This window comes from Protomyctophum parallelum (genome assembly GCF_964188405.1).
Source record: "Protomyctophum parallelum genome assembly, chromosome: 22".
Classification (NCBI taxonomy): Eukaryota; Metazoa; Chordata; class Actinopteri; order Myctophiformes; family Myctophidae; genus Protomyctophum; species Protomyctophum parallelum.
The window spans coordinates 8532994-8554115 of record NC_139714.1 but is presented as its reverse complement, the minus strand read 5'-3'; the positions used below and the strand labels follow the sequence as shown (position 1 = coordinate 8554115).

Genomic DNA, 21122 nt, shown 5'->3' with positions numbered 1-21122 from the left:
TTAGCTATTGAAAAATAGCAGATCTACAAGCTCATATCGCGCCACCGAGTGGCGCGATACGAGCTTGTAGGTCTGCTATTTTTGAAAAATCGAAGAACGACTGACATTTTTTAGAATCTGATCTCAGGTCAGAATGGGTTAATCAGACCAGTGTGTGTCCAGTGGAAACCTCGTATGAATCTGATCTCAGGTCAGAATGGGTTAACCTACGAAATCAATGGACACTGGCTGACTGCTCTTTCCCCCCTGCATCCCCACAGGTATCTGAAGTACACCCTAGATCAGTACGTGGAGATGGACTACACTGTGGTGTACTTCCACTACGGCCTCTGCAGCGGCAACAAGCCATCTCTCCGCTGGCTGCGGGAAGCCTACAACGAGTTTGACAGAAAGTTAGTCGCTTCACTCCAACTTCTATTTATCTTCTCCAAGTCTATTTAGTTTGATGAACTGTTGCACAGCTATGGTCGATCCACTCTAACACATGAGAGACAATTTTACAGTTTAGGCATTTAGCAGACGCTCTTGATCCAGAGCGACTTACATTAAGCAAAAACAAAAGCATGGCATACATCGCATGTATAAAAAGTAGTTATCATGAATCATGTATAAACTAAGAACGTAACAGTGGAGTATCTATGTCAACTATACATACTATACTATATTATATATTATGCAATATACATGTGTACTATAAAGTGCTATGACTACATAAAATGCATTTCTAGTGCTGTCTACGTAACAAGCTATAATTCTGTCTAAAATACTATCTAAGTCTACATGAAGTGCTATCTAAGGGGCTAGCTAGGCTAGGGCAAGTGCTACGGGCCATGGTGGAGTCTGAAGAGGTGGGTTTTCAGACTACGGCGGAAGATTGGGAGTGAGGCTGCAGTTCTGACTGTGATGGGAAGTGCATTCCATAGTTTTGGAGCCAGAAGGGAGAAGAATTTGGGACGTGTAGAGCATTGTCCCTGCGTTTTTAGTGAAGGTACATCCAGCTTCCCTGCGTTGGCTGAGTGCGTGGGAGGGTTTGTAGGGTACGATCATACTTGTGAGATATGGGGGAGCCATGCCTTTGGTTGCTTTGAGAGCGATTAACTTTTTTTTGTTTGTTTGGTAAATTTGTTCTGTTTGGAAATGTATAAATGTGGGTCAACTTATAGTGCAAATTCTGCAGGATTCAGTTAGAGCATCCTGGAATTTACTGGATATTTTTAACCTTTTCTAGCATCTGTTATGTCGTGATTAACACTATACTATTGTATTATTTATGAAATTTGAATCGTGTTTTCTTCATGTAAAACTAAATAATATGACGAGTGCTTAATGTAAGCTTGAACCAACTCATTTCAGCCAGTCAAGCGTTCATATATTATGACCTTCATGATTCATCCCAACGTTCAAGCATCTGTAGGTAGTCAGTGAGAGCAGGTGGACAAGAAATATTCACTATCTTTTAATGATTGCAACTTAATACGTTTTGCTTTCTGGTCTCTTGTGTTGTTTTGATGTTCACACTATATAATTGTATTGGGGTACCTAAAGAGCACAGAGTAGGTTTCTGTTCAGTCACAATGCATCCCAGTGCGTCATGTGGTGCATGCTATGGCACATAGATTATGCCTGTCCCCTCCTCTTTCTACTTATACTTGCCAATGTCATATCCAATCCTGTCCCGAAGTGTCCTTGAGCAAGACACTGAACCCCTAAGTGCCCCGATGAGCAGGTTGGTGCCTTGCATGGTTTCCTCCGCCATCTGTTTGTGAATGTGTGTGTGTGAAAGCATATTGTAAAGCACATTTACCTTAGATTTGAGCCTCAGGAGGTAGAGCAGGTCGTCCAATGATCCCTGGGTCGGTGGTTCGAATCCCGGCTCCTCCTGTCCACATGTCGATGTGTCCTTGGGCAAGACACTAAACCCTACATTGACTCCAATGAGTTGGCGGCAATTGGTGTGTGAAGTGAGGACGCTGGCGTCGACTGTTCGCCGCTTCACCTCCCAATGTATGAATAGTGCTTTGAGCACTTTGAAAAGCGCTATAAAAATGCAATTCACTATTATCATTATGTATTTGACTAAATGGTTCTGAATTCTAAAAGTTAAATTTATAAATATAAGATGTCCTCAACTTGCTTACTGTGCATAGATGTCATTTCTTGACATTGTTGTACACGGGCGGCGGTGGCTCAGGGGTAGAGTGCCTGGATGGTAACCGTAAGGTTGCCAGTTCGAACCCGGGCTCCCCCAGAGTTACTGTCGAAGTGTCCTTGAGCAAGACACTGAACCCCTAATTGCTCCCGATGTGCTAGTTGGTGCCTTGCATGGTTTCCGCTGCCATCGGTGTATGAATGTGTGTGTGAATGGGTGAATGTAATGCACAATCTCTGTAAAGCGCCTTGGATAAAGGTGCTATATGAATGCACCATTTACCATTTTATTTACCACCTGACCATGTGCACGTCTTTGTCCTGTAGATATAAGAAGAACCTCAAAGCTCTCTATGTGGTCCACCCAACCAACTTCATCAGAATTCTCTGGAACATATTCAAACCGTTCATAAGGTACAAACTACACCAAAAAGGATTTATTTTATTTATTTATATTATTTTGATTATTTCAAAATAATATCTTTTAATGAGAAATGTATCTTAAAAACATATATTTCCATGGACAGGCATACAGATTATACACCATTTCAAGTACGTAAATGTTTTGGTCTTTGTATTTTTTTGGATCAATGTTGAGGGACATGTCTTTCTTTCATGTACACGTTGTAATCGTTTTCCTCACAGTCACAAGTTTGGCAAGAAGGTAACCTATGTGAACTACCTGACTGAACTCAGAGACCACCTCAACTATGAACAACTCATCATCCCTTCCGATGTCATCAGGTACTTACTCGACCACTTGCAAAAGTTCTATTGTGACGCGTTGTGAGCTTGTACTGCAGCTGTTTCCGGCAATGGTGTAGAGGGAAAGGGAAGTGGGACAGGGATAAGACCCCCATGGGGAACCCCGGTCAACAATGTAACTAGCTTTTACGTGGTTAATACTGGTCAAAGGATTGTGAATGATTAACCCATTCTGACCTGAGATCAGATTCTAAAAATGTCCTCTACATCCTGACAGTTTCATTATTAACCCATTCTGACCCGAGATCAGATTCTAAAAGTGTCTTAGGTTTTTCAAAAATAGCAGACCTACAAGCTCGTATCGCGCCACTCGGTGGCGCGATATGAGCTTGTAGATCTGCTATTTTTCAATAGCTAAAGCATAACATGATGCCGACACCAAAATGGGTTCCCGACTTCCCGTTCAGAATGGGTTAAGTGAGATGTACTTTAATTAAGTTTAAAAAGTCCTCTGTACTTGAACCAGATTCGATACTCCAGTTTATAGTTTTTTCTGAACAGGTATTTGTGTTCTGTATTCCGTTCTGCATTTGTGTACTGTATGCAGATCATAAGCAGGTTCAGAAGCATCTGATTATACTGTATGCCTGACAAGCAGTGTAAACATATGGTAGCTGCTGCTGTATTAATATATACGTATTATAATATTTGCTCTAAAGCTGGCTTCTGCGGGCTTCTTGCTGTGAAACGCTGATGAATATGGACAATTTTCACACTGAACTCTGTTTGTGGCCATTTTAATTATATATTGGGTGTTCCATAATGCATCCAATGTAGTTATTATTTAGTCACAAGCTCTTGTTAATACTTTTCATTGATTCAATATAAAAACCACAGGCGGAACACTTTCACTTAAAAAGAAGAGCGAAAAGAAAACGGCAGAAACTGCACATCTACAGGCAATTTGACACATTGTGAGCTTGAAGATTGGCTATTTGCGCTACATTAGCACGACACTTGTGCATGATGAATAGGTCATTTTAATTTACAAGCAAAACAAGTTTAAATCCTATAGAAATACAAGGTTTATGCCCGATAGTGACAATGTGCCGAACAATAATGAGATGTAAGGATGTTTAACCCTGCGTGTACACCCCGTGTCTGTGCTCCGCAGACATGACGAGAGGCTTCGGGCCACCCAGAAAAGCGGTCCACTTCCTCCAGTGAAGTCCCCCCCTCCACGCCCCCCACTGCCCACCCAGCAGTTTGGTGTGAGCCTGCTGTAGTAAGTATCACTCAACCTCGTGACACACTTAAGGCACAATGCATAGTCCGTCCGACGAGGGTATAAGGTATAAGCAATTAACTACAAACTCAAAAATTCTCAAAGTACAGTACTTAAGTAAATGTACTTGGTTAATTTACACCACTGGCACTGATTAAAACCACCACTTGGAGCCCTGGGTTTTAACACGTCTTCAGTGGCTGGAGGCCGACGGAGCGAGTGTTGCCGGGCAGAGTCACTGAGCAGATTATACTGTGTGGGAGGGAGGGGTCTGGCGTTCACAAGTATTTATTGGCATTTGTCTGCTCTGCCTTTTCTTTCTTTCTTTTTTTTTTTTTTTTTTTAAGTTCTGAGGTCGATTGGATCATGTTGTAGTATGTAGGATCCTTTAACCACTTAAACCCCAGCATCTGTATTCTAGGGAAAACGGCAGATCTACAAGAGATCTGGCTGTTTTCAGCGAAGATATTAAATGTAGAGCGGAAACAGAAAATTCACTAGTATAGAGCCGTGAGGGACTCCGGTCAACCAAGTATAAGGTTACGTTTTGAGTGGTTATGGTCCTTGCACACCGTGCATGACAAGTAGGCGAAATGATCCAAAATAAAAATGAGAATATTTCTCATAGAACTATCAATATTGCCTCATGCATACAGGTTGATGCTTTTATTCACTGTGAAAAATGTCAACTAAATCTATCAGCTATTTCCACTGTTTAGGAGTGAAAGCTGGGAAAAGACTACATTTATGCCATTATGTCCATATCACGATATTCTAGTACGATTATGATATCCAAAATCCCAGGCGATATCTAGCGATCACTATTGCCTAGCTCAAGCAGTGTGCCATGTCAGAACAACAACATTTTGCCCAGTTTGTGCAAAATCTTTGCGTTAGGGCAGGGGTTCTCAACGGTTTGGGCTGGGTGGGACCCCCGGAAATGCTTTGGCCATGTCTCGTGTCCCCCCCCTCCCTCTCCACCCCCAATACAAACTGACTGCAAAAATTACCTTAATAATAGAGAAAATATATCATGAATGAATACTGAAACCAGATATAAAGAAAGTTTATGCATGTACTATGTAAACTCTTCATTTCCATTGTCCAGCCATTCAGTTGGAGGGGGTTTGAGAACCCCTTCGTTATAGGGGTTATGATTCATTGTGAATACATGGATTTTTTCATCTCAAGCTGATGTTGAAGGGATTTCTCCGTCCATGAACATATTTACACTCTAGAGAAAACGGCGAAGTGCCGTTCACTTTTTATTCTGAGTTTAGACGGAGGCACAACGTGATTCAAAACACTGTAATAATAATAATAATAATAATAATAATAATGGACATGATGTTTGTTTACCTCGACTGACGCGGACAGAGCCATGACATCACATGTTTTAGCGGATTCCTTTGTATTTCATGTTTACATGGAGACGCCAGGCAGTGTTTTCAAAGATTTCCACTCTGGAAGGTGGTTCCACTTTGTTGCGTTTTTTCAAACTCCCGATAACGGCGTTGCAGTCTAAACGGAAGGCACATCTGATTTCGCATATTGCCGCTTTCTCTAGATACCGTTGCCGTGTAAATGTGGCCTAAAGCGTGAGGTTCTGGCATTCCTTTGGGCTAAAATGTAATGTTGTCTCGACAGCCTTTGTGAGAAGAACAAGGGAGCGATTATACCACTGGTGATATCTCAAACGGTGGCCTATCTCAAAGAAAAAGGTGAGTGTTGAATTCTTAAACAGTTTACACACAGTTTAAACACTTTACACCTACAGTATCTTCTACTATTTTTTTTTACTATTCTTTTTACACCTATCTTATACTATTTTTTTAAACAATTGGAAAAATATTGAAATTGTGACAATGAAACTAAATTTGGGAGTCACTGGCACAAAATAGAATTTTTTTGAGAAACAACATTTGGCAGTCCAACTCCTACTGGAGAACATACAGTATCCGTTTGTCTGATTTTCTTGTTTGACATTAATTTCCATTTTTTTTAACTTCTTGTCAATTTAAAAAAAAAGTCTTATTTAAGTCTAGTTAAGTTTTCTCCTTTCTTCCTTTCCTATCACATCTCCTCTCTGCTCCCTCCCCTCCCCCTCCCCTCCCCTCCCGTCCCAGGGCTGAAAACAGAGGGCATTTTCCGGAGGTCGGCACGTGTCCAGCTTATCAAGGACATCCAGAAACTCTATAACCTGGGTGAGCGCGAGCGGGGTCTCCCTCAGCCGGTAGCAGGGCTTTTATTTTATTTTATCTCCCTCGAACCAGGAAACCGAGGATCAATAAAGCTCTGTGTCCAGCGACACAGATGCCATCAGACATAACCCCCCCCCCCAAATCCCCCTCCCGCCCCTGCTCTCTCACACAACCCCTGCAGCTGACTGAGTTAGGCGCGGTGTCTGTTTCAGTCGGCTTTCCACTTCATTAGACTTCCACCCACACTTGCAGAGATCACGTAGCCGGTCGTCCTGTTTCCCATGTCGGATCCACTGTGCTTTTTATTCCTGCCTCGGGGCACAATTGACAACTCGCGGGAAAACGTAGAAATCAATGGGCTCATTTTCAATATTTCTTTCAATAGGGTAGAGCAGGTGGTTGAGCTGTGGACCGCTGGGAATATTTTGGGCAAACTTGTAGATCAGCTATATTTGGCGGCGCGCAACATTGCACACAATACATTATTTCAAGCCCTTAACAGTCAATATTTCATTTCAAGCTTTTCTTTCTTCCCACACCCTGCCTATAAGTTTCTTTTATCATTTCATCATAATTTTAGTTAATTTGAGTTGATTCTAGTTATTTGATCATCATTTGTAATGTTCTACATTTCCGTTCATTTTCATTGCTAATTTACTGTTTAGCCTATTATATTATTACTGCTAAACTATTATGTGGTCCTAACTGGTGGAATAGAGTAGACTCTGTGCATAACTCCATTTGTCTGGTTCGACAGCATATTTACCGGCTCAAAATCAGCTGTTGAGCCAATCAAACTATGGGAAAATGAACCGGAACATAAAAGCAACCATGCCAGCTTCTGGGGACTAAAGTTACAATTACAGTATGCAGTAGATTAACCACCTACGTAATTGACCAGAGACCACCAGCGGTCTATACTAGGCCCCCTCCTTTTGCCCCTCTACATCTTCGGCAAAAATTAGGCGATTTCCAAACTCACAACGAGCTTTAATGTGTAGATGGTCCTTTTTCACCAAATTTCTCCCCCAGAATAGAGACTCTAGGTTAGTGTTTCCCAAACACTGACACACTTTCATGGGTTGCGAGTACAATCTTTTTTTTTTCTCTTCAATTTATTTTTCCTCCAAAGAGATTTTTTGAGAATTGCATGAATACAATAACAATTCCATAAATAAATAAATAATTATACGTTTAAAAGTAGTAGTGAAAATAGCAGATCTACAATGCACGCTTTGTGAACTGGTGGATCGGCTATTTTCACTGGTTTTGGGTCCGTTTGGGAGACAACAACTTATATTAGTGTTTTAGGTTGCTAGGCCGTATGTCATTAACAGAGTGTGTTTTATGTTGCCATTGCAGGGAAGCCGGTGAGCTTCGAGCAGTACGGTGACGTCCACGTGGCCGCTGTCATTCTGAAGACCTTCCTCAGGGAGCTGTCTGAACCGCTGCTCACCTTCGCCGTGTACCACCATGTGCTGGAGATAGTCCGTAAGTACTGCTCCTGGAGGTCTGGAGCACAATGGAGAAATCCCCTACCCCTGCTGGGCGGGGTAGGGGCGTTGTTATATTCTAATACAGACCGAATGCCCCATCTCAGCACCAGTCTCAGCGGCTTGCCTCGCTAATCATTAGACTCCCAACCCACACCTCCTGGTATCGAATCCCGTTCGCGGCACTATTTCTGTGCCAACTGCAAACAACCTTTTTTTTGCAGATAATGTCATGTCTTAGACCGCGATGGAGCCTGACATACGTGGCCGGTTAACCGTAGGTTTAGGTTAGGGTTAGGCCGGGGTAGGATTAGTAATGTCCGACATATAAATACATATACGTGGCCACTCAAAGTGACTACTGGCTACTTGGCTGCTGGATGGAAGGGGTTCGGCTACTATGTCTGGCAGATATAGTTGGCGGTAGATTTCTCCACTACTGTACCTAACTACTAATACTACCACAACATGGGCTCTGTCACTTTTACATTATTTGTTTATTTAGATGGGACATTGCATATTAACACCTTCCTCGCCACAGCCCCATCTAGTGGTTGAGCGTAGAATGCCACGGACCCGGGACAATGCTCATTAAGTCTGGCTCTTGGACTCATTTCCCAGGCTTATGGATGTTCTTGCGCCGAATGAGCACGGTTCCACGCCACGGTCAGACATCTACGGGTCATTACTTATAATGGAAAACCAGACCATTGTACCAAAAATGTATCGTCGCATTACGACGGACTTCTCCCTTGGAGTCATTTTTGTGCAGCGTCCAGATGGATAACTAGTGTGGAGAGAGGGGAAGTGTATGGGACACCTAATGAAGATCAGTGAACATGGAACTATTCAGCCACAGCCTGGTCCTCATATTAACCCATTCTGACCTGAGATCAGATTAAAAAAATGTCTATTACATCCTGACAGTTTCATTATTAACCCATTCTGACCTGAGATCAGATTCTAAAAATGTCAGTCGTTCTTCGATTTTTCAAAAATAGCAGACCTACAAGCTTGTAGCGCGCCACTCGGTGGCGCGCTATGAGCTTGTAGATCTGCTATTTTTCAATAGCTAAAGCATAATATGATGCCAACACCAAAATGGGTGCCCGGTCAGAATGGGATAAGAGTCCGACCATTGTCCGATTTTTCAGATCGGTCCCGATGTCCTCCTAGCCCACGATTACCGATAGTGTGTCAAAAAGCACAACATATAAATGATCAATTAGAAAAACTTAGATTTGATTTAAAAAAATGGAAAATTCAACAATGGCTGATCTACAAGCGCAATGCGAAACATTGAACCTTGTACCATTTCTGAAACATATTTGGAAAAATGTTCACTTGCTATAATAATGGCATGCCCCCGGTTGAACATTTTGGACACGTCGGCTGCTTATAATTGACACCGGCATGTCGTTAAAATAACAGTCAAATAATGGCTGCTATATCGACCTGGCTCTATAGCGAGTACAGGGAGCCAAGAGTCAAGGATGGCAGGCTAGTGGAATACAATACAAGCCCTGCAGGACACAAGCCATGCATCTTAGAAATAGCCACAGCTCTGTCACCTTATAGCCTCCGAAAGCGGCGGTAAGTGACCTTGTTTGACTTGTGCTTGGACGTTATTGCAGGTGCGTGGAATTGCCCTTTAGCCACACTGTTCTCACACCAGGCACGCACTCTGAGCAGCATGTCCCTGACCTTGCCACCGCAACCAATTGGATGCAGCGCCACATGCTGTGGTGACGGTTGGCTTACAAATGGCAGTGCTTGAAGATGGATTCACTTTCAAGAGTGCCTTTGATGAAAATAAATACATTTCTATTGCTACGAGAATTTATGTTTAGAGGAAATGAAATGTTGTTGTTTTTTTCCCTCCTCAGGCTTTCCAATAAAGCAACTCTGCGCTTTGTACAGTTTGCATTAACCCATTTTGGGCGTGACCCCTTTTGGTGTTCGCATTATGTTATGCTTTAGCTATTGAAAAATAGCAGATCTACAAGCTCATAGCGCGCCACCGAGTGGCGCGCTACGAGCTTGTAGGTCTGCTATTTTTGAAAAATCGAAGAACGACTGACATAGAAACATAGCTTTTTCAGAAAACTGTCAGGATGTAGAAGACATTTTTTTAATCTGATCTCAGGTCAAAATGGGTTAAGAATAAAGCACTTGACGACACTCTTTCTGTAAGAGTGGATGACGTGCTTTACCACTGTCTAATAGTATCTGTTGTATAGCCAAAATGCACAAACCATTGCTGAGATAATGTCTTGTAGTCTCTGTGTGTCAATGAGGTTTTATCAGGCTGTAAAATTGTGAAATTACATGCATACCTAACCTTGGATGTGATTCACGGCTTTAAAGATAGAAGTCATATGTTCTTTCTGTTGTATCTAATGGAAATTCCATAATAAAACATTTAACTACACATAAAGTACTCTGACCAAAACACTATATATTATATTTGGCAGTGATTTTGTTTATAGCTTGAGTAGGATTTTACTAATTGCCCTGAATGTATGAGCCTTGCTTTCAAGTGTACCATCACAAATAACATTGTGACAAATGGTTGTTTGAACATTTCTTAGTTACGCACTGTAGTTATTAGAAAATGTTTTCTTCATAAGGAAACCATAATTGTGTACCTGGATTCATCGTCATGTCCATGGACACAGTGAATAAACAAGACTTCACGGACGGCGTGAACATTCAATTATTTTTTTTGTTGACCCGTTTCTGGTTCTTGTTTATAAAAGAGATTCACAAAACGATATGATATATATATTGTTCAATCCATTAGAGGAACTGAGTAGGTCTGTTTCAGTTAGTTTACTTATTTGTTAAACAGTGCAGACAAATATGTTTCATGTCTGCACTGTCAAGGCGACACGCCTTGGCGTTTTTGCCTTTATTGAAAGGATACAGTAATTAGACAGGAAAGGGGGAGAGAGATGGGGGGGAAGACAAAGGCCGACGGGTCCGGGACTCGAACCCGCGACACGCCGTCAGGCTGGATTACCTGCCTATAGGTGCCTGCACTGCTCAGCCGCGGCCCAGTTCACAATTTTAAAATAGAAAATGTGTAAGAACCCTGGAAACAAATTGGTACAACTGATTTCACACAGAATTAAATTATAATCCCCCTCCTTGGGTTAAGGAAATATGTGGATATTGGATCCACATAAACTGTTCTCCAATGTTAGGCCGTGTGGTGAGGTCCCTTTTCGTTCAGGTCCGTTCCCACGGAAGGGGGACTACACAATTTTTTCTCCATAAAAGAGATTTATAGGTAGAAAGTACAAAAAAAAAAGTTCTACTCGTCCCGCCCTGCAGTTATTTTATAATCCGCGAATTAAAACGGGACTATTTCTTACAAGGCGTAATAATATGTGCAAGGGGAGTGGTGTTGTTTTGGTCACGTGGACCAATCGCGTAGCAGCTTTATTCCCTTCCCATAATAATATTAGAGCAATGGCGGCCACCAGTTCAACCAGCCAAGAGGGGAAAAATAAACCAAAACAGCGGGGAAAAGTGCGTAAAAGGGAATCAAAGGACTCTAACGAGGACGCTGTGTTTCACGCCACGTGTTACTGTCGCTTTATTTGTAAAAGACGATTGTGTTTGGCCGAGAAACGCTGCACACAGACGGTGCAGGGGGAAGAGAGAACGCTGCCTCGGACAGTCACGTCTGAAACCCCCCGAAAGAAACGTCGTTCTCGGACAGGTTTGCCCGTCCCTTCTGCTGGCCATGTCCTTCCAGCCATCTGCTTCTGCATCATTTGTGGACAAATATATTACTGTTTTGGAAAACGGAAGAAGCTTTCACAAGCAGAAACAGTGTCTGTCAGGTAAGCGACCACCCTCCCTCTCTCTCTCTCTCTCTCTCACACACACACACACACACACACACACACACACACACACACACACGTTAACATTGGACTGGAAAATGCATTGCCAGTTTTGGACTGTGAAATATTGATTATGACGATAACTGTGCTACCGGTATTTACATACAGACCTATCATTTTCCCATTAGATCAGAGGTCTTTGATGTGCTGTGTTTGAGGCCAAGGCTTTGTGGGATCACTCTGTTGAATATGTTGAATATCATGTCTTTTTGGGTAAGGAAGTTTGCAGATAGAAAGGCGGTGGTCTTGTGATGTAGTGCATTTATATATTATTATATTATATTATACTTATCATTGATAAAAGTGTTTATCTACAGAACAGAGACTGAAACACTGCTGATTGAATTACTACATTATTAGGAATGCATGGAGGTCAAGGGGGCAGGTCACTGTTATTTTTATATTACATAACCATATAATGGATAGAAGATACAAAAACAAATTTCACCTACATTTTGAATTGTAAATGTGTGATACTATATATATACTCTGTATTTTGGCTGTCTTTAGATACAATGTTGACAGCAGACACCTTTGCACATGTTAAGTATTTTTTTGTCTGTGTGTGTGTGTGTGTGTGTGTGTGTGTGTGTGTGTGTTTTCAGAAATTAACAACCCTTTGCTGCCAGCTACAACATATTCTGCGAACGAGTCATCCTGAAAATGAACCAACTAAGGAAGAAGTTCATAGACATTGTTAAGAAGAATGAGGATATTGATGCTTCAGACTACAGGTAACTGTGTCCTTGACAGTTCAGTAAACAAAAAAGAACCTCTTTCATACTGAAAAGTTTCAATTTTATTGATTTATTCGCTCACAAGAAAGGCTATGACACTATGTTTAAATTAATTTGTTTCTCATTGTGAAAAAATCCCTTTATTTATACATTTGTGCCCGTCTTTTTCTATATTTTCATTTTGCAGGCAGGATAAACTGAAAAGGCAGTTGGCCCGTGATTTCCCCCAGCTGCAACACGCAACATCTCTGAACTAGTTTTTGTTGAAACATTATCAGCAGATACACTGTTAGACAGGCTATCCATCAGACACGACCACAACTGAGTCAACGAGGTAAGCCAAGCTGAAAGTGACAATGAACACACATCTGGACAAACTACAGAGCACACAAGGACACTGTATAGTGCAGGACTGATATTGAACTTGTAAATGAAACTCCCGGTATGAAATGCCCTTGGCCTCCCACAGCAGAGGATTTGAATGTTTCTGAAGCAAAATCTGTTGTGCCAGTTGAACTATTCAATGTAATTTCCTGGATTATAGGTGCAACAGAGGAACCAACACTAGACTGTTATGTTGATATTCCTGAAGATGTAAACCTAAAAGTTTTATCTGTTTGTCAATACATTGTGCATCTAAAGGTCGGAAGCAGACGCCTAAGTCACTGTGTCTTGGTCTAACTGTTCGCCATTTAACAGGTTCATCCAATGTTCTGTCACTACTGAATAGATTAGGACACTGTGCTTCATGGAACACAGTTGTCAGTCTAGACACTAGCCTAGCTCAACTACAACTTCTAGAGGGCAGAGACAAAATTCCTAAGGGGTTCTCAAAGAAGGCACCTACCATACTGGTGTGGGATAACATTGATTTTGGGGAGGAGACACTGTCAGGTTGTGGAACTACTCACCATACAAATGGCATTATGCTACAAAGTTCTGTTGTTGAAACAATGTCTAGACCAGACAGACAGCCACTGCCGAAGTCAGTTTACACATTGAAAGCACCTCCTACATTCAACACAATCCACAGTCTAAAAGACAAGGGCCACAGAACTTGTTTCAGGATGCAAGGTACAAATCATTCTGTACGGCATCATCAGCTTTGCCAGAACTGTCCATTCCCCCAACAAGTGATGCTCTCCACCAACATTGCAAAAGGGCAAACTACCAAGCAGCAGTGATGAGACGTTCTCTGACTAGTAGGATGTGTGCTCCTTCACCCATTGGCAGTGGATGGGGCATGGAGGATGGGGAGTTAAAAGTAACATGGCTGACTAGAAATCCTGCCCCTGATAGTGTGTTGCAGGTAGTCCACTGTAATTGTAAAAAAGCAAATGTGAGACTGAAAGATGTTCATGTATGTCTGCAAAACTGTCTTGCACTGATTTATGTCACTGCCAGGACTGTGAAAATGTGTCAAAGGAAACAGAAGAAAGAGGTACATGGGATGATGACATTTGTATGCTATTTTGTATTTTCATATATTTCCTGGGGGGGGGGGGGGGGGGTTGGATGTACAAATGACAGATGCTGTGACACTTTGCGGAACTTGTAAATAAATAAATGTTTCATACCATATGTTGTAATAATTCTGACCTCTAGTACTTTAATTTTTAGTCTTGTCCATTTCTTTGCATTATTCCAATTTAGGGGGCGTGGTAACATTTTGATAGATTTTCTGCCATGTTGGTCCAAGGTGCCCTGATTTTCTTTTCTACCTTTCATTACACATTAGGTTGAGACATTTTCTATGTATGAAACATAAGCTCTTGGCACAATTTACTGTGTAGGTTTCATTGTACTGTGTGGCAAACACTTAAGTTGAAGCATATTCTTTAACAAATATGCTACATTTCATGATATAAATTCACATATGAGTAAACTAAAGGCACCAATACTTATGTCAGATGTTATGTATATGCATTTGACATTTGAGAAAAAAAATGTGTTGCCAAAAACACATTTTACAAGCAAAAACAGCAGCACACGATTTTCGTTTTTTGGTTATAAACTGTTTATACATTTATGGCTATAAAAAAAAAACAGCAGGTTTTTATGAGTAGAACTTTTTACCCAAAGTCTAGAAGGGTATTATCTATGAAAAAATGCATTGAATGCGTAGTTCGCTTGACATGGGAACGAAACTCATTTTCTAAGCACTTTTTCATGGGTCCCAACACGGCCTATGTGGATCTCAGATTTCATGTGACCACCAGCCAGCCTGTGATATCAGTATGACATGACTCAACATTAGGGCAAGCTTTCACTGCAATCAAACACATTCCCCATTGACTTCCAACCATTATAAAATTAGGGCAAGCTTCCACTGCAATCAAACACATTCCCCATTGACTTCCATCCATTATAAAATTCATCCAAGTTAAATATATCAAAAAGTATATAAAACTTTGGCACTGTCCAAGTAGTTTGCAAAATTAATCTCATAGAGATGCATACACTGACCCCTGTCATAGACGCCTAGCTTCTTGCAGAGCCGAGCTGTAAACAAAAAAATAATAATAATATTAATCAACTGTTATCTTGCCTTACAAGGAGTATTGGTTGTCTTTCAGGAGTGGAGAGCAGTCTTCGGGTGGAGAGGTGTAAACAGATCGTGGAGAGCCTGCCGGAACTCAACTTCGTAGTCCTGAAGTACTTGGTGTCTTTCCTCCACATGGTACAGTAACAGTACTCGGTCTGTAATGATATGCTAACACAAGGTGCTCTAAACCTGTCTGGAGTGACGAGGGAATCGACTGGCAATAAGTGAAGCACTACAATCTGACAGAACTATCTCTAGCCCATTCTGACCTGAGATCAGATTCATACGAGGTTTCCACTGGACACACACCGGTCTGACGAACCCATTCTGACCTGAGATCAGATTCTAAAAATGTTAGTCGTTCTTCGATTTTTCAAAAATAGCAGACCTACAAGCTCGTATCGCGCCACTCGGTGGCGCGATATGAGCTTGTAGATCTGCTATTTTTCAATAGCTAAAGCATAACATGATGCCGACACCAAAATGGGTGCCCGGTCAGAATGGGCTAGGCTGACAGCTGTGCAGGCATCGCTAACAGATGGTGCTGATTTTGGGGTTTTCACTGGATTAGATCTATTTCCCCTTCGGGCAGTACCAGAAAAAATGTGCAATGTATCCAGCCACACACTTGATCGCTGCTTGATTGATTGATTTATTAACAGTTTGCAGAATTACAGTACATTTCAAGTACAACTCAATACAAAAACTGTTAACAGTGAGTGGACGTCACCATGAAGCATTACACTTGTTTACGATAGGGCCCAACATTTTCAATTTCCAATCAGCATTTAGAGACGTACGAATATACACAACTATATAGTCAAAAGGAAACCATCATAGGAGGTAAAAAGGGAAAATAAACTTATACAGTGAGGGGGAACAGGTGTGGGTGGGGGATTCACGGGATTTTCGAATTGCAGCCGTCCGTAGGTGCCCTTTGAGAGCAGTTTTGAAGGAGTCAAGGGATTCGCATGTCTTGACTGTGCCACATTTTGGTGGCATAGGAGCGAAATTAATTGAGTCCCTTGTTTGTGCCGAATCTGGGTTGCACATTGTTTGTTGAACTCCCTCTGGTGTTGTGGGTGTGGTACATGGGTATCTTGGTGGTGACTGTAGCGAATCTTGTGGACCAGACCCATTGCAAGACGCTGTACTCTGTCGTCAACCCTAAGCCATTCCAGCCTGTCAAAGTGGGCAGGGGTGAGGTGGGTTCGGGGAGTGAGGCCAAGTAGTAGCCTGACCAGCCTGTGATATCCCTATGATTGCTGGCATTTTTGGCACCCTGCATATTAACCCAGTTTCTTATTTAACGCACCATAGCAAAACTTTGGCTGAACTTACATGACTACTAATCCATCTACCGTGCATGAGAAATGATGGCGGAGTCGCTTTAGGGGTTAATTTGATTAAACTTCCGTTATCGGAAGGTGACTGGTTTGATTTGGGCTGTGAACGGTGTCTGTCCTCGATTTAAAAATAAAGAAATACAAAAAGGTCCTTCTGCAAGACGGCAACATACTGAATTATTAACAGTGTGTCAGAAAGGCCACACATCGCTGAAAGTGCATGCTTGTGTGTGACATGCATGCATAAGACGCATGTCATGCAAAGATCCTATTTGCAGAGATGAAAACAGATTTGTGTAGATCCAAGGCATTCGGTTTAGATGCACATTGTGGATGTTGGACGTGCTCAACAAATTTTCGTAGTTGAATCATATTCGCGATTTCGCGAATCGCCACTACAAAATTGTAGTTGATCATGTTTTTTGTTTTGTTTTCAGGCAGATAATTTAAAGTAACTAGAAATGAGCATGTAAAATGAAAATCTTTCAACATGTTCCATACAACGTTCTCACCTTTTTTCTTCTTTTTCTTTATTTCACCCATTTCCTCTTTGCATAACTGTAATGGATGCACTACATGACATGTCCCAAACCCTAAACATCTTGAAAGAATCAGTCGTCAGTTTTAACGGGAAATCCCGTGGGCTGGTGTGGCATCCTGGTTACATAACACATTATTCTCCAGAGATAAATGCCCAGATTGGCTGCACTTACGCTGGGTTTGTGGAATACTGATGTAATGTAAATGTACGATACAGCCTGAACCCTGTAGTGCGAGATCAATCCGGTGCGACTGTATAATCTTCGCCAGTGATCCCTTGCGAGCCCCATTAGTCACCGTTGACAAGTGACTGTTTAATCTGAGCGAATCGTGCATAATCACTCGCAACAAGGCCTTCTTCAGACTTGTACAGGCGAGTGAGAAATAAATAAACAAGTGGAAGAAAACGTTTGCATATAGATCTGCTTTGAGTCCTGCTGCTTCATATCTCTTGAAAAACAGCTCATGCCTTTGCTTTCCTCTTCCCCCCGCTTGACTTTCTACTCGCACGGCCTGCCCTTCCCTGACCTTTTAAAAAAGAAAAGCTACTTTTCAGAATTTTAACATTGCGTGCATTGTGGGACTCTCATCCTCTTAGGCTCTCTACTTGAGCCAGTCATAATTATATATCGGTTTGGCCGGTCGTCATTTGACCTTTTTGACAACATGGTTATAGCGGCAATTGTGTCGGCCCGTGTGTCGTGATTTTTCACTTTCAACCACCCCACCCACCCCCACCCTCCACCCATGCAGGTGTCTCAGGAGAGCATCAGCAACAAGATGAGCGCGTCCAACCTGGCGTGTGTGTTCGGTGTCAACCTGCTGTGGCCCCCTCGGGGCTCGGTGTCGCTGAGCGCCCTGACCCCCATCAACATATTCACCGAGGTCCTGGTGGAACACTACGGCACCGTGTTCGCGTCCCGCCAGGGGCAGGTGCCCCTGCCCTGAAACGGGGCCGCCGCCGCCGCCGAGGGCAGCGCCGCACGGCGCGGGGCGTTGGTACCGCCACGCACGCCCCCCATGCCACAAAGAACACCGCTATGCGAGACAAAATGTCACGCTCTGACGTGAGGCGGGACTCTGTGTACTGTAGCTGTAGTTTCTCAACGGGGACCACCTGTGGGTATACTAGTCTAAATGGATCCTTATATGGACGCATGTGTATGCATGTATGAACACTGAGGATTTGACGGTGTAGGACAGTGGTTCTCAAACGTTTTCATGTCAAGGACCACCAAAATATGTATTTGGTCACGGACCAAAATATAATATATATACAATTTTGAATTCATAGCCTTCTGGCGGAAGAAGCACAATAGTTTAAATAAAAAAAAGTTGAGAACTAACGCTATAGCATTTTCTTCTCTTTGCTCCAGAGTAAAAACCAAGGCCAGCTTGAAAACGGTATGGCAGTGAAATGCTTTGTAGCTAGACTTTTACCTTTTTTTTCCCCCCCCATTTTTTGTTATGTCCGATCAATTACTGTTGCATGAACGGCTGCCAAAATATGTCGGCCTTAAGGCCTATTCATCGTCCAGTTTTCGGTAAAGACCGAAAACTACAACATGACCTCACGCCGCGGTGGTCACCGCTCACACAACACATCTCTGTTTTTACTAAGTGCTCACCTCTTCACCGGAAACTGGACTATGAATAGGCCTTCTTCACTGGCTCATAACGTGAGTAGTCCAACCATCAATGGAACTTGTGTTTCCATGGCGATGTGGCCGGGGTACTGTAATTTTTCATTTTTCATTGCAATACAATGTTATAGTCACGATATCGATATTGAGATATTTGGTAAAAGAATTGCCCTACAGCAGTGCTTTTCAACCAGTGGTCCACGGACGTTTGTCTGTTGTCTGTCTGTCTGTAGTACCAACATCAGTACAGCATGGAATTGTGGACAAAATCTTACCCAACGACAACAAAGTATTCGAAAGTCTTTGGGTCTGCGACGCTAAATCCCATCAAAATGGTGACCCGTGTCCGTGGCGGGATAAATAATGGAGCGTGATATGAAAAGGTTTGAAAACCACTGCCCTACAGCATACAGTAGGTGCACTAACTGCGTTCGCAACATGCAAGTTGTGTTGATTGATTTGTATTCTCTTGTTTTTAACCCATTCTGACCGGGCACCCATTTTGGTGTTAGCATCATGTTATGCTTTAGCTATTGAAAAATAGCAGATCTACAAGCTCATATCGCGCCACCGAGTGGCGCGATACGAGCTTGTAGGTCTGCTATTTTTGAAAAATCGAAGACACTTTTAGAATCTGATCTCAGGTCAGAATGGGTTAATAATGAAACTGTCAGGATGTAATAGACATTTTTAGAATCTGATCTCAGGTCAGAATGGGTTAATGTATAGGGGCTCTGTAAAGGGCTTTAATGCGAGTGAAGCTCACACTTGCTGAGGACTAATTTATGCTTTGCCGCAAAACACCATGCAGCTCTATGAAAGTCATTGAAAAGCAGTTATTTTTTATCAGACTAGTATCAGACTTGGCATTAACCGCTTATAAAACCCATATACTTATCTCTTCACCAAAAACGGCAGTTACAAGCTTGTAGATGGACTATTTCCGCCAACTGTTCACCCCAGGAGTTCGTGAACCGAGGCTAGTAGGCCTACCATGTGCATGCTTTAGCTGACTGCATGGTCCTACTGTATACACTGTATTTTATGTTTCCTTTGCTGTCCTTTTCATATGTTTATATAAAAGTGGGGGTGGAGGTTTAATTTGGTTTGCAACTGGAACAGAACACTAGTAAAGATGCATTTCACAGAAAAAAGCTGTCGATTTTAATCTGCATACTCTACTTAAAATATCCACCCAGTCTTGCACTACTGGTTCATCTTGACAGTTTATTCACAGCTTTAACAGTTATAATGTATCCATGGAAATATCATTATGAAAATCTGATAAAAAGGAGGTGGGGAGCAAGACATGACGCCTTAATGGAAGATGCTGGTGGACAGATAATAGACAAAAAAATATATTTACTTGCCCTGGGCCTATACATTATCCAGAGTATGCTGACTTTGTAAGAACAAACGTATCTTCAGTGTAATGTAGGGGTGCTACAGTTCAAACTAATCAGTTTAATTGATTATAAAATATAATACATTTTTAGAAAAGAATAGATTTTCAGAAGCATCTGCCCGAAGGGCAGCACTTCTTGAGTTCTTCTTTGATTACTCAATTAATCAATTCATTATTGATTAATCAATGGAATAAGCACTAAGAAGATAATCAATGCTTGGATGATCCCTTCAGTGTGGTTCAAATGACCCATGAAAGAAACACCTTCGTTATGTTGGTAGCCATTGTTGATTTCATTGACTAAAACGAAGGCAAAAAGCTTGTCGATCTACAAGCTCACAACGCGTGGTGCTGCGACGTGTTGTGAGCTTTAGGATCGGCTAGTTTCAGCATGCAACCAAGCGTAAAATCTTCCTTACGACGGCATCACGGTCCGCCAAATTCTTTTTTTTTGGTCGACAAGATCAATTGCGCGTTTTAATCGACTGAAATCTTATATTTAGTCGATCAAACTACATAGACTATTACATTTCAGATGACAAAAATGTGACTAAAACTAGTTTTTGTCTTAACAAGGACTATGACTAAAACTACATCAATGTGCTGTCGAAAAACACTGTCGGTAGCTCTTTTCACTGTACAGTACATGGAAACACATTGCAAGCAAACGTGGCTGTTATTTGTTTTCTTGAATTTAGTTTATTAATGATTCTTTTTTTCTCATAAGAACTTGGTACAAAAAAGTGAGACTACTCTTTAACCATTTACCAACTTCCATCGATCAACTTTTAATGCATCGTAAAGAAGAAAAAAAACTACATTGGCATATTTAAGACAAACACTTTTTTTCCTATACACGTATCCACTGGACGGTCCCCTTTAGTAATGACAAAGAAAAGAACACTACTTCAACAGCCAACAGACAAAATGTCATCTTCCATCTAAAACCTTGTGTTGTCTTGCCCTCTGTCTGAATCATGTCCCCATGGCAAAACAAGATACATTGAACATTTGCAAGTTTAAGAATGCATAATTGGCAAACAATAGAAAATCTCAGATATTTATTGTCCCTTTTTTTTTTGTTTTTTGTTCCTCGATAAAAGAATATAAAAAATGTTTTAAATAACTTTTTTTTTTTCTTTTTGTTTGTGTCGTGTATT

General features: G+C 41.7%; 1 protein-coding gene across 2 annotated transcripts in view; it reads left to right on the top strand.

Moving 5' to 3' along the window:
- LOC310853470 (rho GTPase-activating protein 8-like) overlaps window positions 1-21122 on the top strand; it is a 109873-nt gene that overhangs the window by 13278 nt on the left and 75473 nt on the right. The window contains exons 5-13 of one of the 2 annotated variants that reach the window (XR_014568798.1): window positions 261-392; window positions 2476-2562; window positions 2794-2892; window positions 4028-4138; window positions 5786-5859; window positions 6265-6342; window positions 7702-7830; window positions 15060-15163; window positions 17668-18157. Coding sequence is in view for 1 of the 2 variants with exons in the window: in XM_083757811.1 (XP_083613937.1) it covers window positions 261-392; window positions 2476-2562; window positions 2794-2892; window positions 4028-4138; window positions 5786-5859; window positions 6265-6342; window positions 7702-7830; window positions 15060-15163; window positions 17668-17862 (1009 nt within the window). In the remaining variant the exon portion in view is untranslated. Of the gene's footprint in view, window positions 1-260; window positions 393-2475; window positions 2563-2793; window positions 2893-4027; window positions 4139-5785; window positions 5860-6264; window positions 6343-7701; window positions 7831-15059; window positions 15164-17667; window positions 18193-21122 lie in introns of those variants that run through there. The other variant, XM_083757811.1, reaches the window with a different exon arrangement.